Source organism: Megalops cyprinoides, chromosome 14 (genome assembly GCF_013368585.1).
Source record: "Megalops cyprinoides isolate fMegCyp1 chromosome 14, fMegCyp1.pri, whole genome shotgun sequence".
NCBI lineage: Eukaryota > Metazoa > Chordata > Actinopteri > Elopiformes > Megalopidae > Megalops > Megalops cyprinoides.
This window is the reverse complement of record NC_050596.1, coordinates 11,550,424-11,577,248: the sequence shown is the minus strand read 5'-3', so window position 1 is coordinate 11,577,248 and position 26,825 is coordinate 11,550,424. Positions and strand designations below refer to the sequence as shown.

General features: G+C 46.4%; 2 protein-coding genes across 3 annotated transcripts; both read left to right on the top strand.

The window, feature by feature from the left end:
- Positions 1 to 2,954: 2,954 nt before the first annotated feature.
- On the top strand, positions 2,955 to 16,954 carry runx1 (RUNX family transcription factor 1). Of its 2 annotated transcripts, XM_036544952.1 has the most exons (7): positions 2,955 to 3,778; positions 4,612 to 4,865; positions 7,266 to 7,422; positions 9,987 to 10,091; positions 12,360 to 12,539; positions 15,392 to 15,550; positions 15,895 to 16,954. In XM_036544952.1, the coding sequence occupies exons 1-7, from the start codon at positions 3,751 to 3,753 to the stop codon at positions 16,407 to 16,409; spliced, it is 1,398 nt and encodes a 465-aa protein (XP_036400845.1). In that variant the 5' UTR covers positions 2,955 to 3,750; the 3' UTR covers positions 16,410 to 16,954. The 2 variants fall into 2 exon arrangements, with proteins under 2 accessions (XP_036400845.1, XP_036400846.1); XM_036544953.1 differs by lacking the exon at positions 12,360 to 12,539.
- A 4,155-nt stretch (positions 16,955 to 21,109) lies between these two features.
- LOC118788678 (protein downstream neighbor of son homolog) lies at positions 21,110 to 26,335 on the top strand. Its single transcript, XM_036544677.1, has 10 exons — positions 21,110 to 21,520; positions 21,776 to 21,856; positions 22,892 to 23,095; positions 23,436 to 23,614; positions 23,948 to 24,126; positions 24,441 to 24,540; positions 24,650 to 24,802; positions 24,933 to 25,131; positions 25,437 to 25,652; positions 25,955 to 26,335. Exons 1-10 carry the CDS (start codon positions 21,110 to 21,112, stop codon positions 26,090 to 26,092), a joined length of 1,860 nt encoding a protein of 619 aa, XP_036400570.1. The 3' UTR covers positions 26,093 to 26,335.
- Positions 26,336 to 26,825: the final 490 nt, after the last annotated feature.

Sequence of the window (26,825 nt, the reverse complement as noted above, 5' to 3'; positions counted from 1 at the left end):
CCGTTGTCGTCAGAAATCGTTTTAATTCATAAAAAACAACAGAAACCACTTCAAAAGTGAAGGGTGTGGGAGAGACGCTGTATGGGTGGAGTGACGACAGATTATTGTGATACTGGCAGGTTTGGTTTAGAATTACAGTATTTAGATGCGGCATGTTTGCAGTCGCGCACCTGCACTGCACAGCAGGAACACTACAGAAAAAAGCGACCGAAAACCTTTTCGTTCCTGCAGCAGGTGTACGACTTTATCCTTTCCGGGTTTCACGGAAAGTTTAGAGGACAGATCTTTCATCCACTCTGAACGCCTCTTAGAAGAAACCCGCTATGGGAAGCACAGAATTGTACAATTTTATGTCCGACCAAGCATACAAGTAACCGGCAGTTCTCCTTCTGATATGTCTTTTTTGAAAATAATAACATTGTAATCTGCAAATAGAAGGGGGAAAGTGTGAAATGTGTTGCTCAGAGACATGTGGTATGATATACAAGACAAATACATGAATCGGAAGGTTCTGTAATGCAAGAAATAAAATGATGGGCAGGCTGGCGAATAAATCGGGCTATTAACCGAATGAATAACAAAGCAATAAATTCACTTTGACAAAACATTGCGTTAGATGTAAACATTTCATTACAACTCTACAAACTGAGCGGTTTTATTATGATGTAGGATTGTTACACTAATTCATCTGAGGGCAGTCTGTGCGTTGTGTTGCTGAAACCATCGTGGTAAATATATAATATGATGGAAAATTTCATTCATAACACTTTTTATTTTAATGACTTTAGGAACGTTTAACGAAAATGTTGTCATTAAGTGAACTAAATTGTCATTTCAAAACTTGTTCGATTCGGAGTAGTCAAAAAAGTAGAGGAAGCCAGGACTACCTAATATGGTTTCGTGTATAGGCTAAAACACTGAAACAACCATGAAAATACATCATAGACATCGAATTCAAACACATGAGCACTAATTACAAAAAAAAAAAACAAATATTGAAACCCTTCATGTGTCAGGCATGAATTTAGAATTTAGGTCGTGTGATTAAGAGATTACCGATACAAATGACAAAATGTAAATTTAAATGAACACGTCCCCACATGGCAATGTAAGGCCCATTATCTGCATTACATCCTGCATACACGTATTCACTCTGTGTCTTCTTCTTCTTCTTCTACGTGCATTCAATTTCCTGTTTATCACATTAAATTACCTTCGTGATTTCGTGGTTACCATTAGTCGAGAGCGGTTTGTTTTAAGTTTATGGTGGATCCCCATTGTATCCTCCTTCTACATAACACTCCTACAATAGTGTGTAAAACAACAATAACAGCGTCGTTCACGTCTGTTCTGCACGGCAAAGCTCTCCTACCTCTTTGGGAATGCATTTAGTCAGCAAAACGTTGCGCAACGTTTTTGTAGAAGTGAGTGTAGGAGGTAAAGTCCACACCTAAATGTTTCACATACGGTTTTCAATACATGTGAACTCCCTTCCATCTACAACAACTGTGCAAAACATTTTGCGAGGTTTTACCTTTATAACGCTAAAAGTCTGGAAAAAAACGAAGGTAGGCCACAAAACACCTCTTCTCTGCCTGAGTTCGTACCTCCTCTCAGGTCATTTGCTGCCCTCTGTCGGTATTATGTAGCAAAAGCATGAACACCTGAGAAGCGAGGTCATGCCTGCATGGACAGACGGCACCGTTTTCGACATCCTCGCACCGGCCTTATTCAGCAACAGCGCAATATGTCGTTGTAGCTTTTAACAATATTAAAGGATGGTGATCCCAACAAATCCGCAGGATTGCCCTATCATAATAAACAATGTTAATTTTATAGCCCGAGACTCACAAAAATATTCTAGTTTCGATGTCATAAACAAATTACTCGTTTGAAACGCTTCCATTGTCTACACTTCCCTAGAATGACCAACACGGGATTATAGTTCAGGGCGTTCCTGTCTGCTGCTCGATTGGGCTGGTGGAGGAAGACGTCAATTTTCTGTTTGTATAGTTTAACAAAGTTGAACAAATAATATGCGCTCACTGACAGGTCTCCCATCATATACCATGCTGTTGGAAAGATACAGGTAACGCATACAGCATCAACAATAATATGTTAAGGATTCTCTTTCGGGAAAAGCTACTTAAGTTTCACCCTTTGATATTCTGTGTTGCGAAGCGACGTCAGTAAACAGGTGGAAATACCGGTTAGTAATAATCTCTCTGATCATTTGCCAAACTGAACCAATAATAGCTACAGTGCGTGCGCCAGGCTGGCAAGCACGAAACGTTTTCTGTCAAGACCGATTTTTGTATTTGAAGTCTCGATCCTACCGGCATACTAAAGTTTATTTGTCCCCTCATATTGTCTGTTAGTTGGCTACCTATTTAATCTTGTCCTTGCGCCCGCAATTAGCCGTCGTAAACCACAATAAAAGGAAGTCTAACCGACGCACGCGTCGAGCCTGTGGAATTCCATTGACTGCCTAGGCGGAGCGGTCCAGCCACCGGCCGTGTGGGCGCTCCTATGATTGGCTAACCGTTCTCACAGAGGTATCCTATTGGACAATAATTCCGTCTATGCAAATGTGTTTTTCCGGGCTGCGTTACCGCAGTAGGCTACCAACTGCCAGTAAAGTCAGCGTGTTCGCTGGAGCCTCATTCACACGGTATTAGATGAGCAGCCGCGCTGTCTGAGTTAAAGTTTTAAGGGTGGTGTCTTGACTTCTGCGAATACAACGTGTACCTGTTTTTCTTTACCTTACAGCGGCCAAGTTTGCAAAGCGATGGAGGTTGACGTTGGAAACAGACGTTTCACAGCTGTTGAAGTTTCTAATGTTACACCATGCGATTAACTGCGTGGGCTTGGACGGAGTGTCCATAGCGGACCGGGCGAAGAGAACGGGAATGTTAGGCATCCATTCTAGACTTTCGACAGTATTAGTTTAATCGTCGGCTGTTAATTTATAGTAGCCTTTAATAAGAGTGAAAGGAAACTTTACTCTGTTCCGCTTTAAGTCCTGAGGAATCGTTGCGAATGCAATTATATCAGAAAGCCTGATTTTAACAGCGCTCATTGATAAAATATTAACATTTTCTGTTTAATATTAATAACATTTTTAAGTTGTTCTTCGATCAATTCCACTGTGACTTTGTATAGGGGCGTGTTTTCGGAATGTTTTTATTTCCCTTTCTTTTAATGTAATGACTCTGATTCCAGCTATAGCCTAACAAGAGTAGGATGATTCTTGCGCCGTGTTCTAGCAGTGTGTGGTACAGAGAGCGGCGTCTGTACCTTTGAGGGTATCTTGGACATGCTCCACACGCAGCACCGACTCCACCTGACCACAGGCTCGCAGTTTCAGGAAGTCTGCCGCTATTTCTATCGCTGCTCGCAGGCAGTCACGAAGTGAGCTACTTGGACCTGACCGGGCTGTTCATCGTGAGAGAGGAAGATAAGGTTACCTTAGAGAGGACACTTTTCTCCCTCACTCCTTCATCTTCTGTTGATTAATAAAACAATAATCGCTTGGACCAATCGTTGATGGGATGTTTGGGATAGCCACGGGACTTTGGTATCAGCAGTTCATCAGCAGGGACCAGCGGACCTTACACAGAGCGCCTGAATAAAGCGAACAGACTTCGCAGCCCAGCGACTCTCGAATCTTGCGTGTTTTGAAGTTGAATCGGAACTGTAGCTCACCCGAGTGAATTCTGGAACACAACACTCATTTCTCACAGAGCACAAATGGTTTTCCCTTGGGACGCAAAATACGGTACGTTAATTTTTAATGTTGTAGATAAAAGGTTCCAACACATGTATGTGTACTTCCAAAGCTTGACATCAAGCTCTCGTTTGAATAGCTTAATAAACGCGTGTGTAGACAGCCTGTCATTTCTGTATGCATTGCAAAGTAATTTCTCAAAGATGCTGAGATCATGCCTCGCTTTCACAGTGTGGTCACTGTGATATGGTATAGTCACGGTTGACGCGGTAGCAGGTTTCCGGATGGAGAATGAATGTACGTCGTTACTGTTGCTGTTGTTAGTGCTCCTTTGTTGATGTTTCTTGACAGATGCCAAACCGCTCGCTCTCCTGGTCACACTCACTCATTCACACTCACACACACACACACACGCGCACGCACACACACACACACACACGCACACACACACACACTTGTGCGCGCGCGCTGTCTTTCTCTCTCTCTGCCTCTTTGGCAGCCAGATATGTGTTTGTATTGCTGGTGTAGTCTACAGCAGAGCCTTGGAGCCATAAACCCTACACCGGCGTTCATGTGGCATCGATTGGAGTTGTTGGAATGACAGATTGCCGCTTCCCTTTTCAGAAGTTCTGCGGTTTTGTGTATCCCTTCGCAATGAATTGATGTGAGGTTTCATTGAAGTTTATTGGTAAAAAAAAAAAAAAAATGGAGACGTTTTGGCTCAATTTTCCGGTACGACCTTCCAAATTTCCGCACACTAAGTTGACAGGCAAATTTTCTTTGGGGTCCATTCTGTTTGAGAAATAATCTTTTTTATCACATCTCTCTGTATCGTTTGTGTTCATTTGGTCTCTCTTAACCTGTACATGTTGTATATGTTCCAGACCCCACCCCTGGGCGCCGCTTCACTCCCCCATCCACCACCCTGAGCCCGGGGAAGATGAACGAGGGGCTGCCACTTGGGGCCCAGGACAGCAGCGCCGCCCTGGTGGGCAAGATGCGCATCACGGACAGGAACATGGTGGAAATGCTGTCTGACCAATCAGGGGAGCTGATGCGCACGGATAGTCCCAACTTCCTCTGCTCCGTCCTGCCCTCCCACTGGCGCTGCAACAAGACCCTGCCCATTGCATTCAAGGTACCAGCTGCATAAGAGCCGGCACACACACACACACACACACACACCATTGTCACGGTGCCGACTCAACGTCGAAGCCGTGGCAATTTTGTGTATGTGTGCGAGCTGGGAGAGAACTCCATTTTTAGCTCTGACATTCTCCATTTCTTGTCAAACCATGACTAAGTGCATTCAGATGAATGCTGCACTAGAACCACTGTGACACACAATGCTCTCATAGTGCCACAGCACGGCCATGAGAAAGTTTCTGGCCAGCTGGAAGAACACTTCATTTGTGCTTCTTCAAAGACCGTTTCCTCAAAATGATGAAAGATTCACACAGTCATAGGGTTATGCAGCACATCCCAGACCCACCAAGAAAGTTCTCCCAAAACAGTAAACAGATTAATATTAATTATGAAAACTGCTTATGAATACTTCTCCCTTTTGAATGCACTAATAAGAAAGCTGTACAGCTGCTGTGTCACTATACAGCGGTAATTCATTGTGTGTCCTGTGCTCTCATCTTAGTAAAAGGTGGACAGAAACATAAAAAGCTCTGACACACTACAGCAGTAATTTAATGATATTAATGTTAAGCCACATGGTCTTATGAGTCTGTTAAGGAGAGAGCCAAGTGAATAATAATGTAGTCAGTTATTCAGAAAACTGACTGCTTTTTCTACTTCTTCTCAGCAAATTTGTGTATTAAATGTACGTCCATTTACAAACAGGATTAAAAAGCATTATTATTATCTTTATTGTTATACCAAATTCTGACCGCTCCCTTCGTTGTAGCCTGATACAAATGTCCACTTCAAAAATGGCTATTGTTTTTTTTTTTAATAAAACAATGTCTCCTCTCAAATATCGTTAACCGCTATTGATTCAAGCTACAAAAAACAACAAAAATATTAACTATTATTTAATTAGTATGTGATATTCACATTTGAAGTTGTACACAGAAAGGAAAATAAGCTGTAGTAGGAGTACTAGTAGCATCATAGCAGTAGCCTATTACGCTCTGTGCCGTTGAATTTCCGTAATTCATGGTATTATTTTGGGGATGGACAGACGTCCAAAGCAAATGCAGCGCAGTTGCTCACATTTATTTCCAAGATTTGCATAAACAGCTGCGACCGACTGAAATTTATAGTTAGAAAAAAAGGTATTTTTTCTGGCGGTTTTCTGCTGTGATGAACCACGGGCCACTGTCCGAGAAGTTAATTACTTCCCTTTATTATTGAGTCTGGTTTCTGGCTATTACGGATGACTTCAGACGCTGTCACACTTCCGCTATTTCCAACAGTCGTCGAAAATGGAAGCTTGTGCCAAAACCGTATTCTCTTTTTAAAGGAGAGTTTTATGGGACGTTCTGAGCGTGCCCACATGGCGCTAATCTATTCATGTGGATTTGAGCCGGTTATCTTTACTGCGGTAAACGTTTCTCATGTATAATGCAAGGCTTCACTGAGAACCGATTACGGTTTATATGAAAATGATCCACCTTGAGCACTTATTTACCCAGGGTGTGGAGCCAAGCGCTTCGATGCTGTTGCTGAACCCGTGCAGCCTCATGCAGCGATAAAGCTATGCGAGCTTTGATGCGAGCCATAAAATTCCCGCATTGCTGACATTTCAATAGTTAAAAAGAGCCCTTTTTCCAGGAAAAAAAAAAAAAACACTTCAGACATATAACCGAGTACCGACTGTAGGTTATTGTTACAGAAATAATTTGTTTTCCCTTCATACAGTATAACTTTTGAGGTATGGACTAGAATCATTGCTTTATCCTTGACTTTCTATAAAAATGTCAGCAAGTTTTTAAACATGATCATTTAATTTTATGGTCACTGAAATTATAATAATGTGTATATATAAACGATGCATGATGGTTCTTGAAGTATACAAAATATATTTTTAGAAGGAACACATTTCACACAGTGAATTTAGAGATACAGGCGCAACAAAAATATAACTGACCAAGCAGCACAATGACAACAATAATTCTAATTGTAAATATGCTGTAATACCCTACAGCATCTAAGAGACAAGTACCTACAAGCGCAGAGTAAAAATAAAGACAGCAAATAAGCTTCAGTCATGAGTCAGATCACACACAAGGTGGTGAACACTTTGAATGTGCTGATAAAAAATGAGTCATTTTGTTTAGGAAGAAGACAGTGTATTGCAGCGTAGCTTACAGCCTGCTGACTGTGCATGTAGGCCTGCACCCACCCTGCCCCTGTAGAGGAGGACTTTGTATGAGAATCTGTCTGCTGTGTGTGTGTCACTGCTGGTGCTGCGGTCTCAGTGGTTTCATTTCACCCCCCCCCCCCCCCCCCCCCATCACCACCACACACACACACACACACACACACATACACACCCCCCATCCTCCCCCCCGCCCCCCGCTGGCAGGTGGTTGCCCTCGGCGACATCCCCGACGGCACCCTGGTGACGGTGATGGCGGGGAACGACGAGAACTACTCAGCCGAGCTGCGCAACGCCACCGCCACCATCAAGAACCAGGTTGCCCGCTTCAACGACCTGCGCTTCGTGGGTCGCAGCGGCAGAGGTAAGGGGGAGAGGGGAGAGGGGAGAGGGGTGAGTGGTTTTTGGCTGAGTGGTTTACACCGTAGGGGCACATTCCTCACTGGAGCGTAAAGGGTCGGAAAGTGCGCGTCGGCGATGACGCGTCCTGCATGCAAGACAGGGAGGGATGGTGATGTCATGACGCGTCTGCGAGGCAGACGGAGCATAGCGGTGATGACATGTCCCATCGTGAGACGGCGGCGTGGTTATGACTCGTCCCGCGTGAGTGGCGGATCCAGTGAGGCAGCGATGATGGTGATTGCAGGGGGTCTCTTAGCTACGTGATGGAGTCACTTAATTGTGGTGGACTGATATTACATGAATTATTAACAGAGGGAAGTCTGCAGAAAACTGGATACGATTCAGCTGGAGTGACTTCAGCACTCTCCCACTCCCCCTCGATCTCTCTCTCTTTCTCTCTCTCTCTCATGCTCTTTCCATCCCTCTCTTTTTCCCTGTCTCCATCAGTCCCCATCCTTCCGTGTCTCTGACGTCACTCTCTCGGGACGGGAACACTGTAATTTAACTCGGCAGAAGCATACACCGCCCCCCTCCCCACCTCCGTCTCCTTGCAGGGCCCAAGGGCATTTGTGTACGAAATTCAAAAGAGGTTCATTCAGAGTAAACATCCTGTTCACAAACAGGACCACAATCGGGGAGCTGTGCTCTCAGACCGACACAAATTAACGGCGTCAGTGTTCGGCCCCTTGCTTCAGATGACAGTTTAACTCTTTCAAGAAAGAGCTCGGGGCGTAGGGACAGATGACTTGGCATGAGCGGACAGAGCCTTCCCAGCCATTACAAATTTTAAAAAGCCTCCCGGAAGGCTATAATTTACCAAGACTCCACAGAGAGCACAGCATGGAGAGATGTGTCAACAGTGACAGAAGTCCGGAGGGGGTGAGCACCTGTGGTGTTAGACTCTTGACATGTTCGTGTCTGATCAGGAAAAACCCTAACACCTACTAACACCTAAAAACCCCTAAAGTTCACTTACCGTTGCTCTGCCTGATAGAGCATATATGAGTTATCAAAACAAGAAGAATGAAACCCAGCTCACAGATCACAGTTAAAGGGGGGAAGCTACATAGCAATAGCATTTAGCGAGCAAGCATTTAAAACTGGAGTGAAAGTGACTCCTGTCATCCAAGATCCAAGCACTAGAAGGGGATTGAGACAGGCAGTTCCAAGAGCACCCCCTGAGGGCTGCTCTTCAGCCTAGAGCGATCCTCTCATCACCATCACACTCATCCAGGCACAATTTAAAACAACCGGGTCTTCATTCTCACTGGAGCCATAGAGAAGAATGGAAAAGCAGTGGTTTCCATTGTAGGACTGAACCCACGATCTTCAAGGGTCTGGATCAAAGTGGCCTCCAGATGTGTGTGATGAGGGTAGTTTATATACAGAGCCCTAAAGCTGTAGGAGGTGAAGTGAGTAATCGCATTATTGTAACTCCCTGCTTAAATGTGTACATTGGACATGCATCGCTTCTGTCTGTTGGCTCACTGCATAATGCACACAGAGTGCTCCTCCATTAAGTGCACGGCTAACCGGACCAGGCCAGGTGCAGTTGCATACCACGCCTTATCTTTTTAAATACTCCAGACTGTGAGTGTTTACTCGGGCCTGTGTGAACAGGGTGCATGAGTCTGTTTACTCAGGGATGTGGAGACTTGCGCGCTGAGAGAGAAGGGAATCCGCTAACAGCTGCTTCGGCCGCCGCTCGTTCCCTGTGAAAAGACCCGCACAGGGATGTGTCTGTGCTCTGACCTCAGATCGGCGGGGCCGATACGGCCACATCGCTCAATAGAGTCTGCATGCAGGTAGAACTCCAGCATGCTCAGGCTCGTCACGTCAACAGGAGGAAAGAAAATCTAGGTGTGTGTGTGTGTGTGTGTGTGTTTATGCGCGTGTGTGTTTGTGTGTGTTCTGTTTCTCTGATAGGGGCGATTACAGTCCCTTTCCGGAAAAAAACAACAGCAGAAAGTAACAGAAAAATGTAAACTACATGACTCCCCCTGATAAGGCTGTATAGAGGTGATGGTGTCAGATAAGGGGAAGTGAGGTAGAAAGATGAGCGTTTATGAAGAAGTATATGCATGCTGCGCTGTCTCCCTTTCTCTTTCTCTTTCTCTTCCTCACTCTCTCTCCTCTGTTCATGTCCTCTGGCTCTGAGGAGTTAGGAGATCTGTTGCACATGCAGCCTGTAGTTTTAGTTGTGTAGTAATTTTTTGACTAGCTGTGTCCTGAGACCTGAGATGTTAATGGAGGATAGAGCTGTCAGCCCCAGGACCAGCAGGCAGAGGGGACTGTACTCTGGGTTGTTCGCCTGACATTTCAGGGTCTTTTTCTCTCCCTCTGTGTCCCTCTTTCTGTATGAGTCACTTTATGGTTGTTTTTACAGAGAGGAGGGGGCGGGGTGTGGGAAAGCACCAGGTTGGACTGATACTGAAAGAAGCTTCTTGTGTATTGTTTGTCCTGATGGAGTTTCTGTCCTCTACACCCCCTCATCCCACCCCCCCCCCCCCCCCCCCCCGTCAACAGGGAAGAGCTTTACTCTCACCATCACTGTCTTCACCAACCCGCCGCAAGTGGCTACCTACCAGCGAGCCATCAAGATCACAGTGGACGGTCCGAGAGAACCACGCCGTAAGTCCCACAGCCTTCCTCCTCCCGAGCTACTCTCTCTCCTGTGCAGCCTGACCTTTGATCGTACGTTTCAGTTCAGATAAAAAGACAGACACTTTAATGTTGATGGCTCTAGTGACCGCTATGCACAAAGCTAGCACGGAAAAACAGTGCGTGTAAGAACTCTGTGGTCCGTCCAAAACTGAGGGAATTATCCTTGTCATATTTTAGCAAAGGACACTGATTCTGATGGAACACTGCTGGTTTGTTATATGCAATGGTGCAGTAATGCACACCTTTGTTGGTCCTATTACAGTGGTGTGTCAGTGTGTTCACGACCACTGAAGCCATTCTTCTTGACCATTGTTTACTCAAGGAAGGGGACAGAGGGGACAGAGGAGGGAGGACAGGAGAGAGGGACAGGAGGACAGGAGAAAGAGGGAGGGAGGACAGCAGTGAGGGGAAGGAGGACAAGACAGAGGGGAGGAAGGAGAGGAGAGAGAGGGGAGGGAGAAGAGGAGAAGAAGGGGAGAGGAAATGAAAGGGAATAGAGGAAATCAGAAACAGGCCGGGCTGCAGCATTGCAGAACCACCACCATCTGTGTGTGTGTGTGTGTGTGTGTGTGTGTGTGTGTGTGTGTGTGTGTGTGTGTGTGTGTGTGTGTGTATGTGCGTGTGTGTATGTGCGTGTGTGTGTGTGTGTGTGAATGAGAAGGGCTATGTGTGTGTGGAACAGGATAGCCTGTGTATGTATGTGTATGGGGGATAGTGTAAGCTTGCAAGGGGGTATTGTGTGAAGGTGTGTGTCTGTGAGGAGATCTGTGTGTGTATGAGGGGAGATGAATGTGTGTCAGGGGGGCAGTGTATGAGGGTGTGAGGTAGGTGTGTATGGGGAGGGGTGTTTGTGGATGCGCAGTGTGTACGTGTGAGTGGGTTTGTGGTGGTCTCGCTGCGCACGGCGGTAGGGTCGCGTTTGCGTGATGCTGCTCCGGCTCTCTCAGATCTGCGCAGTGTCACTGTGCGGCTGCAGCGCGGGGGTGTGCTTATTACTGTAAAAGTCACGCAGCTGCTCTGGGATCAGCCCTTCATTCCGGATGGGAATCTGGGGAGCCAGCGGCGCCCTGCCATCCGCGGGTCGGGCGCTTGGCCGCGTCTTCAAAGGCCCAGACAGGAGCTCTGATTTCAGCAAGACTTCCTCTCTGCAAGCCTTGCGTGTGACGGCTGCTCACAGCTGAGTGCCGCGGGGACTGCTGCTGCTCTCTCCCACACCGCCCTGAATCATTAAAGCTCCCCCCTTCCGAAAATGTCTCTGTGTGAGGCCACTACACCCCTCCTCTCTCGCCACCCCTCAATCACACACATGCGGGCCGAGGGGAAATGGGAACTGAAAACGGTCAGGCTGAAAGAGAACGGTGCACGCAGGGGTGGACACAGCGGCTGGGAACAAATGAACCGCTTCGTCTGAGCGTCTGGTGCATCTGCTGATCACAAGTGGATTGGCTTGACCACACAGACAGAGAAGTCCTGTCACAGTTGCGGTCGAGGCGACCTTTGGCCAAACACAGAACTACGTCATATATGCACGCACACATTTGATGTGGGATGTATTTGTTACTTTGTTCAAGATTATGAAATTATGAAAAGCTATGATCATATAATACAAAAATGTATTATTTTATACTATATTATTAGTTTGAAGATAAGTTTTCTGCCTCCTCTATTTATTTCTTGTGTACTACTTCGGTTTTGTGATAGGGAGTACATGCTTAAATATCAAGAAGCCTACAAACTATTGGATTAGCTTTCAGAGAATATAATATGGATAGCAGTGGAGTGTATAGGTCAGCTAGCCAAACGGTGGAAGGTTACAGGTTCTGACCCTCTTCCTAAGTGTTGATATTGCTGTGGTACTGAGCGTGGTGCTTAACCTTATTTGCAAACAGTAGGTAACGGCTCAATCACACTCTGGCTTTGTTTCGGGACAGAATATGTTTGATTTGGAGAGTAGCGCGGATTCTTCAGTTTGTTTAACAAATCCCTCTGAAGAGGTGGTCTCAGCTCGTTTGTCAAAAGAGCTTGGTTTATGCTTTGGAAAATGTTCAATCAACATGAGAAGGTCTTAGTTTCTTCACAGTTAGGAAAGGAGCCAAGGAGTGTTTGTACAGGCCTCTAATGTAAATCGCACAGAAAGCAGAAGTTGTGCATGATAGCCATTACTGTGCATTACTGTGCATGATAGCCATTGTGACACGTGTCTGTGTGTTTGTGTGTGTCTGCGCGTCGTTGCAGGGCACAGGCAGAAGCTGGAGGAGGCAGGAAAGCCAGGCGCCCTAGCGTTCTCTGAGCGGCTCAGCGAGCTGGAGCAGCTGAGGCGGAGTGTGATGAGGGGCAGCCCCCACCACCCCCCCACATCCAACCCCCGCCCCGCCCTCAACGGCACCCCCTTCAGCAGCCCCACCCACATCTCCGGTGAGTGACTGCTGAAGTGCTGAAGACAGCTTGACCGATCTAACGCTTCTCATTAAAATAATGCATGCTGAGTAATGAGGGCCATAGCCTGTAGGGTAGGGTAGTTACTGCACTGGCAAGGAGTGTGCATAGATGTTCATGTGTGTGTGGGTGTGTTTGTATGTATGCGCATGTGTGTGTGTGTATATATGTGCATGTGTGCGTGTATGCATGCATGCATATATGTGTGTGTGTGGGTGTGTTTTTATGCATTCGCACGTGTGTGTGTGTATATATGTGCATGTGTGTATGTGGGTATGTTTGTATGCATTTGCGTGTGTGTGTGCGTATGTTTGGTTGAGCAACACCTCACAAATTGCTACACCACACAGATATGGATGAGGGTCAGGTATGATTCATTATACTGCACTGCACACCCTGAGTTACTGAGAATGTAGTCCTAGTCCTTTTACATTAAAGCTTACCCTGCCATTGGTCTATAGCTATCACATTCCAGCTCTAACCTGACATATCAGAACCTTATACTTCTCTTACATCTCAAACTAAAGCTCCTTCCTCCCCTGTATGAAAATCTGCTACATCTCTTACATCTCCTACAACTGATTCATGGTCATCAGCCTGTTCGTTTAACCTTGCTTCACCAAGACTGATCGTAGCTCTAAACAGAAAATCTTTTTGTTCGTTGCACTGTTAGTTCCAGACAGTGCAGGGCAAGTATTGTGGTGGATGCGGTCTCTTTGAGACGGACTCCGGAGAGGCTCGGCTCTGTCTGCTTTGTTCCTCTTCCTCTTTGCTGGTGGACGTGGGAGTGAGAGGAGAGGGGTGTGTGTGCAGGCCGTGGTTCTGCACTGCTCCTAATGGCTACAGTGGGTTACAGAGCAGAGGAAGTGAGACACAGCTGGCAGGAAGTAGCTATACTTTAAAAGCCCCTATTCAAAAAGCGTCTCCAACACATGGCACGTCCGAAGCATGACTAATTAAAACTAATTATGCAGGTTGCCTTCTGAGTTCATTCATAAAATTCATTTTATTTTAGTCTATTCCGTTGCAGAGGCCTTTGCTCCGGCATCTGCTTTCTTGCATTTTGTGCCAGTAAAACATTCTGAGTTGAATGAAATTTACAGACCCTGAGAAGTGAAATGAGAGAAAGAAGGTGGGAGAGCAGGAGAGGGAGACAGAGAGAAAGAGGGAGATATATATACAGAGAGAGAGAGAGAGGAGAGAGAGAGAAGGAGAGAGAGAAGGACGGGGAGAGAAAGAGATGGGGATGCCCTGGCAGAATGGCACAGAACACATCCTGCTGCATGCCACTCTGTTTGATCCAGAAATAGCAGCAGGACTCCTGCCAATGGGATGCCGCTGCTCGGCCATTCAGGACCTCCTTCTCTCCTCCTCCACTTTTTGCTGCATATTAGTGAAAATCAGGAGCAGCTGTGCTGGGAGACCAGCATTGGCAACGCTCGCATGTCGATAAGCCCACCCTGCTTCATACTGTCCCACAGTGAGCTAATCTTGGCCTTATTTGTAACTTCAACATCATGATGCACCTTGTCCTGCACTTTTACCCTCTCTGACCCTATTAGATGCTGCCCCACTCTCCCCTGCCTAATACTGCCTTATTCATATGACCTCAAACTCACTGCATTAGTCAGGATAAGGCTATTGCAAAGCCGCCCCTGCGTTCGGGTTAGTATGAATTACTGAAAATAAGGGATGACATTCTAGATAGTGTAGACAACTTTAAACCCATCTCCATTTTAGCAGTTTTAAGCAGCTCCACAGAGAGGGAGCAAAGCCATGTTTGCTCATTTTAAGAGTCAAACACACCACAAAGTGCAAACCACAAAGAACAAAACTACAAAAATAACATCAATTACGTTATTGGAACATGAATAATTCATGGCCATTCATAAGCTATGAATCGATCAGTGAATGACTGGAAGATGGTGTGGATTTCCTGGACACACTGTGTGGGGGTGCAGAGCAATAAAAATGAGGTACGTGCCAAGATACACTGACGCGGCATCCATACAACCAGGCATGTGTGACTCCTAGCCCTGATCAGAGGGTCAGACCCTGGGGAGGGAGGCAGGAAAGGAAGGGGCTTTAGGGCTTGGCAGCAGGCCTCACTCTGGGCTGGGAGAGCTGGCTGCACTTAAAGGCAGCATCTGGGCTGCTGTGCATAATTTGCTTCCTCTCTGATGGTCTGCTTTGGTCTGGACGTCTGCAGCCGATCACAGTGTTTATTAGACTACAGGGAGGGCTGTCTGTCTGCTCCATCCATCCCTCACAACCACAACCCCCCCCCCCCCCCCCCGCCACACACCCCAAATCACTTCCTCTCTCTTCATCTACAACTTCTCATCTCTCTCTCACTCTCTCTCTCCCTCTCCCTCTCTCTCTCTCTCTCTCTCTCTCTCTCTTATCCCTCCATCTTCCTCTATTTGCCTTCCAACTCTCTCCATTTCCCCTTCCCCTCTCCTTCCAATCTGCCTATCTTACTCACTCACTTTCCAGATTCTCGGCCTCAATTTTAATTGGATGTCTTTGGTGAAAACTTGTGAGCTTCACAGGTATGGAGTCTGACTGTCATGTAGTCTTAGAAAATTAGAAATGGTATAGGAGTGAAATGAAAGACAGACGGATATCAGAAGCTTACAAACTCAGCGGAAGCGTTAACTGGATCTTTTGCAGTCCACATTATCCAGAATTACCCAAGTCCTGACCCATAATCCTCTGGTTAATTGTCTAGCCTACTGTGCCGACTCCTGCTCCACACTGGAGCCTTGAGCATTACTTCACACTGCTGATTTTATGTGTGATCATAACCCTCAGTGGTTCTCTGATTTCAGACTCCAGACAGATGCAGACGTCACCCTCCTGGTCATTCGAGCAGCCCTACCCTTACCTGGGACAGATCTCCACACCCACTGTCCACCCTGCCACACCCATCTCGCCTGGCCGAGCCAGTGGCATGTCCACCCTTACTGACCTCTCCAGCCGGCTCTCAGGTAACTGGCTCGACAGCTGACTAGCCAAAAATACATGTCTGGATGCCAAACTCCAGTTCTCAATGGCTTTAGAGCCTACTGGACTATATTGTCCACAGTTCTACACCTAGTTCCATGTATTAAAGGTGCATATACATTATAGCAAGGTCCTGTCTACAGGACATAGCAGTTTACAGAAGCTTAGTTCAGTATTCCTTCAAGACTTGTACTTTGAGATTAATCAGTTACTGATGAAAAAGTCAAAATTCTGAGAGCTGGTAGACCCAGAGTGGCATATCTTTAACGTAGAGACATTACTGATGATCCTGTTCTGCTGTCGACCTCTGACTCTTTCCCTCCCACAGGTCCTGACCTGACAGCATTCAGCGATCCACGCATGAGCCTCGAGCGTCCTTTTCCCTCCCTGCCCTCCCTGCCTGACGGCCGCTTCTCTGATCCCCGTATGCACTACCCTGCCGGGGCCTTTACCTACACCCCAACACCTGTCAGCAGTGCCATTGGTATTGGCATGTCGGCCATGACAGGCCCCACTCGTTACCATGCCTACCTGCCCCCTCCGTACCCTGGCAGCTCCTCCCAGGGGCAGGGTGGGCCCTTCCAGACTGGCTCCTCCCCCTACCACCTCTATTATAGCACCGCTGCCGGGTCGTACCAATTCTCCATGGTGTCCGGGGGGGAACGCTCTCCCCCCCGCATCCTGCCACCTTGCACCAACGCCTCAACAGGCTCCACCCTGCTCAACCCCTCCTTACCCAATCAGAGTGAAGTAGTGGAGGCAGAGGGCAGCCACAGCAGCTCCCCTACCAACATGGCTGCTGGAGCCGGACGCTTGGAGGAGGTGGTATGGCGGCCATACTGATACCCCACCCACCACCCTGTGTCACTTCATCCCACCTGAATGACAGGCTCAGACCTGTGGATGCAGAGACACACTCCCGCCTCTCACTTCAGTACTGAACTCTTGCTCTTTATGTGAAGAAGACTGTTCAGAGCAGAGACCTAGTGGTACAGGCCAGGGGGCCAGAGAAAAACCATAAGTCAAACATTCGAGTCATCCATTTCCCTTTGGTTAAGGATTCTTAAATTGTTAATATATGCCCGTCCTGACATGGATGTCTGTGTTTTGAATAATTGGCCCCCTGCCCGATTCTGAGGAGAAAAAAAGAAGTCAGTAGCAGTGAATGTATTCCATTTTGGATGGAGTAAAGAAGACTGCTTTGTATGGTTTACACTCTTTGCTGTTCACATGTCCCGGCCTTCTGCATCTCTCCGACGGCCAACTCAACCTCTGACCCACAACTTCTAACCCTTCACCGTGTCCTCACCTCTCTGTGGAGTCTGAAGCCCTTGGGGACAAGAGTGGTCAACAAAGCCAGCGGCACATGATACAGGTCACGTTCAAACACCACAATCTATGGACCTAAAACCTCAACTGTCAATTGAGTGCAGATGAGGGGGTCATTGTACCATTCGTCTACTCCTAAGACAGAGAACTTCAGAGACACTTCCATGCTAGATCAGATGCTTGTGCCCACAGCCTGGGCATCCTCACTTGCTAGTGAGGTTGTATATATAATTAGCTGACTGTGAGGCCAGAGGGCATACAGATTGCAGTACCAAATAGTTCTGCATTAATAGGAGGATGAGAGCTTACATACCAAGAGGGCGGATTCATGTAACAAGTCAGTGTGTCTATCCCAGCGAACACGGAGAGAGAGAGTATTGAGCCAACACACTGACAGCATTTGTGAGAGCCAATTCTAGACTGAATATGAGTGTCAAAAAGCAAACAGGGGCTCAAGCACAACGCTGTTGACTTTGTGCGTCTGCTCTGTGCTCCACCCCTCCCTGACCTTAAATATGAGGAACTTTTTTTATTTGACATTCTAATTTATTTCATTCATGGTATTTAACTTTGTGTAATCATTCTCAAGCTATTGTGTCCTAATTGTGTTAGTGATGGTGCTTGAAAGACCAGCAGCAGTAGGTTGAGACATGGATATGTAAAACAGCACTCTCCCTGGCTTTTCGCTCAAACTGCCGTTCAGCTTGTCTTGTGTTCTGCCTTGCGTTTGTTGGGGAGTGCTAGATGCTTGTGTCACAGACCTCTATGTAAATAGCTCTCTGTTGTAAATAATAGCTTGCTAATGTCATTGATGCCTACAACACTGTGCATCCTCATTTTGAGAAAAAAGCAAACAAACCAAAAAATTGTTTGGAGTTTTGTCTTATTTTCTGAGTGCCAATTCTGTTGCATAGCAACAGCCGTCTGATATCAGTAGTCTGTTTTTTTTTATAATACATTGCACAGGGTGTGTCCCTTTTCATTCAGACCAGTATACCTTTGTTTTATTTATGAACAAGCTGGGGGACCTTTTGAGGTGATCACACAAAAGCATACAGACATAGAGTACATGCTCACAACAAACAGAAACATACATTAAGACCAGTACTAATACACACGCTGCCATTTTAACAAATGGCGTATGTGTTGATGTTCGGTTTATAAGTGTACATTCTCATTTTCACAACAGAAAGGGTCTTAAGCCACCCTGAATTGTTATTTTTGTCCTGGAAAATGATGTAAAACATTTAAGAATCCACCAACAACATGCGCAACACATATATTTTTGATTGGTCTCATCCAACTGTTTATCTGTCTCCTTTTTTTGTCAGTAATATCATTGTGTGCTGAAAGCTCTCAATGTGTGCCAGGCTAACCCCCCTTATATTCATGACCTAAGAGGAATTTACACAACCTGGTAAGACAAGCTGCAGCCTGCTCTTGGCCACTAACACACACACACAAACTCATACACATGCACTTGCACACACGCGCACGCGCACGCGCACACACACACACACACACAAACTCACGCACATGTACTTGCACACACGCGTGCACACACACACACACAAACTCATACACATGCACTTGCACACACACGCGCACACACACACACACATCCATGCACACAGATGGATGTGGGCTCCATGTACCATATCAGGACAAGGGGGCAGTGTGCTAAATAGAGCCTGACCTATCCTGACATATAGTATCAAGAGGAGACACCGAGGCCTTAGCATTAATCTCCTCTCAGGAGTCAGACCACTCAACTGAGGCAAATTTACTAAGAGGCCAGAGGGCTTGGAGCAGCACCAGCCATATGTACATCAAAGCAGGTACAGCATGTTAATTCACTTTCCCTGAATATGTTTTAGATTCACCTTAGAGGGGGTGTATCACAAAAGGCCAGGTGCCTGCCACACCCTTCTCACGCACATACACACACACACACACACACACACACACACACACACACACACACAAACACATATGCAGGTAGTAACAACAGGTAGTGACAACAGGAACTGTGCACACACTGTACCAACATATGGACAGAAGGAGTGAACTTCTACTGTCTGTGTTTTGTCTTCTGACCCACCAGAGTGACAGTAGTATATTTTTTGTGTTCTGAGTATATGTGTGACTGTGCCTGTTTGTGTTTGTTTTCTTGTATGTTGTGTGAGCGGATGTGTGCATATGGATGCTTGTATTCAGTCTGTGTGTATGAATCTCTATTCTGTGCCTGTGTATACATTCATGCATGTTTATGCGTTGAAGGTTGTGTGTGATTGTGTGTATGTGTTAGATACTAGATACTAGTTAGATACTAGGTCTGTGTGTCACTGTGAGTCTCTTAGCTACGCAGTTGTTCAATCCCCTACTCCAGAAAGACCAATTAGAATTATCTGAGCATTAAGTACTACAATAAGCTGCAGTACTGCAGTAAGCATTAAGTTGTGTTTAAAGTGTGTGTGTGTGTAACAGGCATTAACAAGTAAACTCAGCCTGCTGACACCTCCAGTGGTGTGAATGACCTTCAAAGTAAAATTCAAAGAGCATGTAATACCTCAACAACCGTTTTCATAACAGCACCTACCTGTAGCTGTGGTCTTTCAGGGTTATGACTATGGACGTGAAAACCTTTAAGATTCTATTACTTGGTTACATACTTGGTTGGGTGACTGACATACAGCAGCTTACCTTTGAAATGTCTTTATTTCACTATATGCAGTTCAGGTTAAAACGTCTGTTTTCAATGCTTCAGTAGCGCCTAAACTGGCTTTCAAACTTGGGATGCGACTTTGTGGGTCCATATCCATCCCCTTTATGACTAAGTTACACTAATGCTCAATAACTTGCACCTCATCCATGAAGGAGCTTGGCATAGAGTCGGCTGGTAAGTACTATCACACCAGATACTATAAGGTAAAAAGGAATCGTCAGTTAATGGGTTATCATTCTTTTAATTCACCTGCAATTCACATCAAATAAAGGGAAGTTCTCTACTTCCCCTTGCTGTAACTCACCTGTAGCGACCAGCCGGTGGTTTGATTGCTTTTTAAAAAATCTTACACCATGTCATTGTGTATCGTTTGACACATGTAAAGAAACAGTGTCTTCAAAGGCCTCTGAAACAGCTTGGGTACAGTGCAACAACGTACTGCCATTGCTTTCGTAAATGCAGGGCAACAGCTCCATCTAGTGGACTTTTTAATTTAAAGCTGTGAGTTCAGGTGCGGTATAGTGTATGTTCTGTTGGTATTAAGAGAAGTGATAGCCATTTGCAGTACAGAAAAAGTCAGTCTAGCCAAATTGCCTTCTCAGTTAGACGCTCTTTTCCAGGAAAACGTAAATCATAGAAATGAGGAACCGTGCCAGCAACTGTGCTTTCATTACTAAACTTAAAAGCGGGCTGTAGTTACCATACGTTGTCAACATCTAACGTGACTATCTTCCTGAAGCTGAATCCAATAAAATTAAAGTTATATACTGATATTCTATATTTTTTCACGGTGTGTGTATATGTTCATCTTCCAATGACTACAGATGAACATTAGCTGTGCGGCTAAACTGATACTTTGCATTGACGCTACTGGTATGTTTGTTGATTGTCGTCCTTTGTCCTTTCCAGCTAAATCAAATGAAGACATGCAATACTTCATTTGAATTTGCGCACGGCACGGCAATATCATCCGAAGCGACGCACTGAATATTATACTCTTTAAAAAAGTGATACACTGGAATGTAAAATAAAGAAGAAAAAGACTAGCCACAAAATCAGAAACAATAATTTCTGGAAATCGCTGCACGGGTAACTTGGTAGCTAGGGATACTGCAGGATCTCATGTGATAATCCCTCGGTAACCCCCACCAGAAGAGCACAAGTCTGACACAGTGAGGTCTGGAAGTACAGTAAATATCATGTTCATGCAGGTTTTGACTTTTATATTTCCTCTGTATAATTCAACGCAGGCAATGCGCACGCAAGAAACCGGAAGCGCCAGCCTGACAGCCGTGCAAAGACCGCGCGCATTCTGTAGCCCCGCCCTCATTTGTCATAGGAGTTTGACGTCATTGGGGCGTAACGTCGCTCACGCGCCAAATTTGTTTTGTTGCGAGAGGAGAGCCGTCTGCCTGGGAACGCGGAAAAAGTTGAGCGGGTTAGCGAGTTACCTTTTTTAGTTTTTATTTAAAAAAAAGAAAAACTTAAAATGTCGGAACAAGCCGGCTACTCTCCCAGCTTCAAGAGGCCGTCCGACATACTGCGGATGAGGAGGAAAAGAGCCCGCAGCGAGGGAGTCGGGTCCGGCGGCCGGAGTTCCGCGGCCAGTCCGGGGTTGTCCGCAGCCGGCGTTCGCCCCTTCTCCCCCGGGCCTCTCCTAAGCGCCCAGTCTCGGTCCGGCGGCGTGAAGCGGAGGAACCCGTTCGCCAGCATCGAGAACACCTACAACAGCCCGAAGAAGAGACCAGCGGTGTGGTCCGATGGGGATGTCGACTCCCTCGGCTGTAAACCGGTCGTTGAGGCTGAGAGTGAGAACCGTACGCAGGAGCCGGATCGAGGGGATGCGCCAAAGTTTACAGAGCTGCTCCTCCAGGCTGACAAAGAGGACGCGACCCACAGGGTAAGTTACAGGCAGAGCTGACGTATCTTTCATGGAGCACTTTACCTTTTTCACTCTCAACTGTGTTGTCATCTGTCTGCTTCACGTGTTTATTGACAGAGACTAGAATGCATTTATTTAGCATCGAATACAGCCATACCCATGGAATTACCTGCAGTATGCTTTGTTTGTCTGTTGGGGGGTTGTCCGATATTATTAGCTAGTATACATATGCTATTATTCTAATGTTACATTTTTCTCTGCTTTCCTTCGCAGAAACACCATTCTATCTCTGAGGACGATTCTCTGTTTGAAGAAGATCTATTTGATGATAAACCAACTCCTTCAATATTAACAGTATGTTTTTTTCGCATATGACAATCGAGTGCTGCAGATTGCTGCCAGGAGGAGTTTAGCATAGGATAAGTAGAAGATTGCTCGAATGGTAACTAGCATTGTAAGTTAGGTTGCTGTACATTTTGAAAGTTAATGTAATGCGCCAATTTGAAGTGTGCAGCTCCCCTGCCGAATAACAAGGTTTAATGGGGGTCGCGGTGGCAGTTGCAAACAGTATGTTCTAATTCTGTTGTACAGCCATATCATATTTGTGAAGTTAGGACCACGTCTTCCCCTAAGGTAGACAAGGTTTTGGTTTCATTGCTTTTGGTGTAGTTTCTACCCTCCACAAGAGTGCAACATGGGCTCTGTGATGATGTGACATGCATGACTTGTGTGTTCTCTTGTTGTGCAACACGCACACCCGACATTTGGTCAGCGAATGTTTTTACACTTCCCAACACCCATCTCAGCAGCATTTTTTGGGGTTCCCTAATAGCATGATGCTTAAATGGTACAGTCCCTCTGTGGTGTGTAAAGCACTGTACTCACATGTTGACCTAGACACAAATATGCCAGCATTATGTTTGGCATTGGTGTTTGTCCATATGTGGTTAGTGGTGCACTAATTTATAATACTTTCCCTACTACTTTATTAGATTTGCCTTGAGTCGTTCTGGATGAGAGTATCTGCTAAATGACAATAATGGGAAGGTGTAATATCGTCCGGGTCTTCATATGTCAGTATCTTATTATTGCTAACAAATCCCAGGTATAATATGTGGAAGATGAATTCCTCACTGATTGACTAAAAACAGCGGTTGAAAGCAATATGCTAGCTTGCTATGGATATTTTGAGTGAGGTATACTAATCATTTGTTTTGAAGCACAATGGAATTAGGGATTATTCAGTTTTTTTGCTGTTGTGTCACACATTTTGAAACTTGTATATCTTCAGATTTTGAATTATTTTTATATGAAAGGAAAACCAGCCAGTCTGACTTTGAAGGACTTGTATAAATAGACTTGCATTCTGTCACCTTCTCTCTGTCCCAGAGCCCTCAAGGCCCTCCCCCTAGTGAAACAGCGCCCCCTGCTGTATGTGTGGAGTATCCTGCCGACTGGAGCCTGAAGACCCGGCTGCTCTTCACCTCTCCACTCCCCTTCTCTTGGGCGGAGCACCTGAAGGCTCAGGAAGAGGCACAGGGTTTGACCCAATATTGCCGGGCAACACATGCTAATCTGCCCCAGCACATACAGGTACCATAATGCACCCATGCTAACTCGCTCCCAAACACGCAGATCGTGTACACAAGCAAAGAAGAGTCAGCTCCATTAGAATTACATTCCATTCATTACATTATTCATTTCGTTTAGTCAGTTTAGTGAATTAATTCAAATGGAATGAAATTCAGTTCATAAATTGAAATTCACCTAACATTTTCTATGTAGACTTGGCAAATGAATTTCAGTAAGTTTCCTGAATGGAGAGAGTTGAGATGGAATTTATCCTGTCTCTGCACACGCATTTGTGCATGTTCCTCTCTACCGTGTGCTGCTTTGTGTGTATAACTCTGTCTGTTTGGTTGCTTTTCCCAAGGAGCCACGCTGTAGCTCGGAGCTGCGCTGTGGCTTCCAGCAGTGTTTGCTGTATTGGCAGCACCCCTCCCTGCCCTGGCTGTCCCTCTTCCCCAGAATTGGTGCCGAGAGGAAGTTCTCTGGCAAGAGCGCCCCCTGGGCCCAAGACGAGGTGCTGCAGCAGAGTCTGATGAGCGAATGGTGAGTTCTGGTAGAGAGAGTGGCTGTGAGCAGAGGGATTGGGGCTAGCCAGCTAACACTGTAGGTCTGTCTGTGACCTAACCAAAACTAACAAGCTAGTTAAAAGCCGACTAGTGAAGTTATAGAATGGATCTTAAGTTCCATGTGTTTCACACTGAAAATTCTGTGCCATTGTTGAGCTAAAACGTTCAGGTTTTTTGTATTGTGAACATTGATGAATGGGGTGTAGTTATACATAACATTGATATGGGACACAGCAACACAGACATCACTGGAACCGAGAATGGAGAGAATGGCCTCTGATATCCCTGTCTTTGTCTGTTGGGGTCACAGGTCGGTGAGCATCACCTCTCTGTACAGTATGCTGAAGGCAAAGTTGTGCCCCTACTTCTACCTGTGCTCCTACCAGTTCACCGTTCTCTTCCGTGCTGCTGGACTCAGTGGGTCCAAGGGTATCACTGCGGTACTCTCTCCCACCACCAGGGGGCTCCGTGAGGCAATGAGAGCTGAGGGTGAGTTTCACATCCTCCGACACACTCAAAAACAAGCAACGCGGGTTTGAACCGGCAGTCCTGCACACTTAGACACCCCAGTGGGTTTGAACCAAGTGAGGAACTGACAGTGCTGCAGGATGTACAGTAACTGTGGGTGTACATTGGACAGCAATGTGATTTAAGCTCTGTACCTTTGGAAATACCCTTTATCAACCCCGCACTTGGGACAACTGTGATGATTAATGTTCACAAAGTAAGAATATTTGCCATTACAAGGGTGTCTGTGGAACAAATGAAGACGGAAGTGATTTGCATTTCCTGTCTGTGTGCAGGCATTGAGTTCACACTCCCCCTGCTGGAGGAGAAGAGGAAGAGCAAGGACCAGGGGTCCACACAGCATCATACTGAGGAAGAGGAACAGCAGCTCACTGAGTAAGAGATTCACTGTGCTACACAGCCTACTGTATACACACATATAAACTGCACAGATGACATACACTCATGCACTGTACTCTGTAACTCACCGTAAAACCTCTGACAGCCAGTGTGATATGGAGCCTCATTGCTGTTGCAGGACCAACAATCACAAAGAGGAAGAGGATGATGATGATGATGAAGACGGTGGTTTCTCCTGGCTGAAGGAAATGGGGGTACAGGACAAAATAAAGAAACCAGATTCAATCTCAATCAAGCTGTATCCTTCAGTCATGCTTTACTGCTGTGCTGTTTGACTATCTCCATCAAATTACGTTTAGGATGTGTGGGAGCTTGAGTGTGTGTGTACATGTGCACATGTACCTGTTTGTCCTTGACTCCTTCCGCAGTCGTAAGGAACATAGTGAGGTGAGGCTGGACCACAGGCCCGAGTCAGTGGTTCTGGTGGAGGGGTCCAACACCTTCACTCTCCTCAACTTCCTCATCAACTGCAAGAGCCTGGTGGCAGCGACGGGCTCCCAGGCGGGCCTTCCCCCCACCCTGCTGGCCCCCACCGCCTTCAGGGGGGCCACACTGCACACACTCAAGGTGAGCTGCGCCCCCCCGCTGGCACCACCCACAGTTAGGCAGCAGGATGAGATGTCTGATGCGCTGTGCGGTTCCGTATTCTGGCACTCAGCCAATCAGGCAGACTAGTGAAGCCTCTCAGCCAATCAGATGTAGGCTGTGGGGTGTCTGGCGAGTGAAACACCCTTGTCTTGGGGTGTCAGTGGTTGGGGGTCAGTGTCCTGATGGCAGGGGAGATGGTGGTTGTAGAGGGTTTTCAGCTCTCACTGGTGAGGACAGGCTAGAGCACTACGCTGACCTTTGACCCCTGTCCTGTCCCGTCCCAGGCGCGCACCGTGAACGTGAAGACCCAGGTACGGGCAGGGTACCAGGACGTGTACAGTCTGGAGATCACAGGCCCAGTGATGCCCCACGCCCTCCACAGCCTCACCCAGCTGCTCCGCCCTGCACAGAGAGGAGGCTTCTCCACGGGACTGTACACTCACGAGCCTACCACCGTGTTCAACATCCCCGCCTGCTCCCCCACCGAGCAGCACAAACAGGTCAGTCAGCTTCATCACCACCACCACCACCACCACCACTACAATATACCTTTACCCAGGCCCCCTCAGAGCAGCTTGCACAGTCAGCCAACATCATCATCATCATCATCATCATTATCAGAGCAGAACGAACAGGTTAGGCGACTTTATCATTATCATCCTAACCTTCATGTACCCCTTCACGTACTCCTAGTGTCTGTTAGAAATTGAAGACAGATGCTTATCATAGACTAAGTGGCATTTTAAGAACTGTTGGGGGAAGCCTGTGTGTGTCCCTGCTCCTGACCCTGCTCTCTCCACAGGACGGAGCGGCTCAGGGTCTGGCTGGGTGCGGCCTGCACCCCAGCACTGTCTCGCAGCTGGTGCAGCCATCCACCCTCGGCAAGGCTGCACTGAGACAACTGCACATGAAGGACTACTCTTACACCTGGAGATCCTGACGGGAACACACACGCACACACACACCCACACCCCTAAATCCCGTAACTGCCAGTGTATACGCAACACCACTGCCAACACACACTCAACCACATACAGAAATAACATGTGCTGCACCCACATATACCTCACCACTGCCAAGACATGTACACACACATACCTCACCCAAGCCCACACAGTGACACTGCCATCGCTAAGGATAGCCTGAATCACACTGCCACCAATGGACAACTCACACCTCAGACAGACTGCCAAGCATTTTACCTCAATATTTAACTCTTATGTAGATGTTTTATGTGATTAAACAAATTTAATAAGGTTGTTTTTTCAGTGTGATCATGTATGCAAATTACACTGTTCCCAAGGCCTTTTCATTGTTTACCCTTTCCCCAAGATTCAAGCTGTAAAATTGCAGATGAGTTTCTAAAGCACAGGGAAGGTGCATATGTGCTGGGTAAACACCTTACAACACAGAAGCACTGAGTGCAACTTTTTCTACTGTTTTTCTTTGATAGAACACCATCTCTGTGTCATAAGACAGTCTTTTCACGTTTACATTTTCAGATGGGACATTTTTAAATTGTCCATAGAATGGGGCTGTGTTTTTGTGAGTTGATGACCTAATGGTCACATTTACAGGTCACATGGTTGCAGCTCAGCAGTAAGTGACTCTAATGGCAAATCAAATGTATAGCAGCTAACAAACACAATGTCCTTAAGGGTCTCATGGCATGA

What these genes read in the sequence shown, in the direction of transcription:
- runx1 (XM_036544952.1), top strand. Translation starts at nt 3,751, where the DNA reads ATGGTTTTCCCTTGGGACGCAAAATACG. An exon ending in CCCTTGGGACGCAAAATACG is followed by an intron (nt 3,779 to 4,611) that starts GTACGTTAATTT and finishes TATATGTTCCAG; the next exon opens with ACCCCACCCCTGGGCGCCGC. An exon ending in CGTGGGTCGCAGCGGCAGAG is followed by an intron (nt 7,423 to 9,986) that starts GTAAGGGGGAGA and finishes CCCCGTCAACAG; the next exon opens with GGAAGAGCTTTACTCTCACC.
- LOC118788678 (XM_036544677.1), top strand. Translation starts at nt 21,110, where the DNA reads ATGTCGGAACAAGCCGGCTACTCTCCCAGCTTCAAGAGGCCGTCCGAC. An exon ending in ATCTGCCCCAGCACATACAG is followed by an intron (nt 23,096 to 23,435) that starts GTACCATAATGC and finishes GCTTTTCCCAAG; the next exon opens with GAGCCACGCTGTAGCTCGGA. An exon ending in GATTCAATCTCAATCAAGCT is followed by an intron (nt 24,803 to 24,932) that starts GTATCCTTCAGT and finishes CTCCTTCCGCAG; the next exon opens with TCGTAAGGAACATAGTGAGG.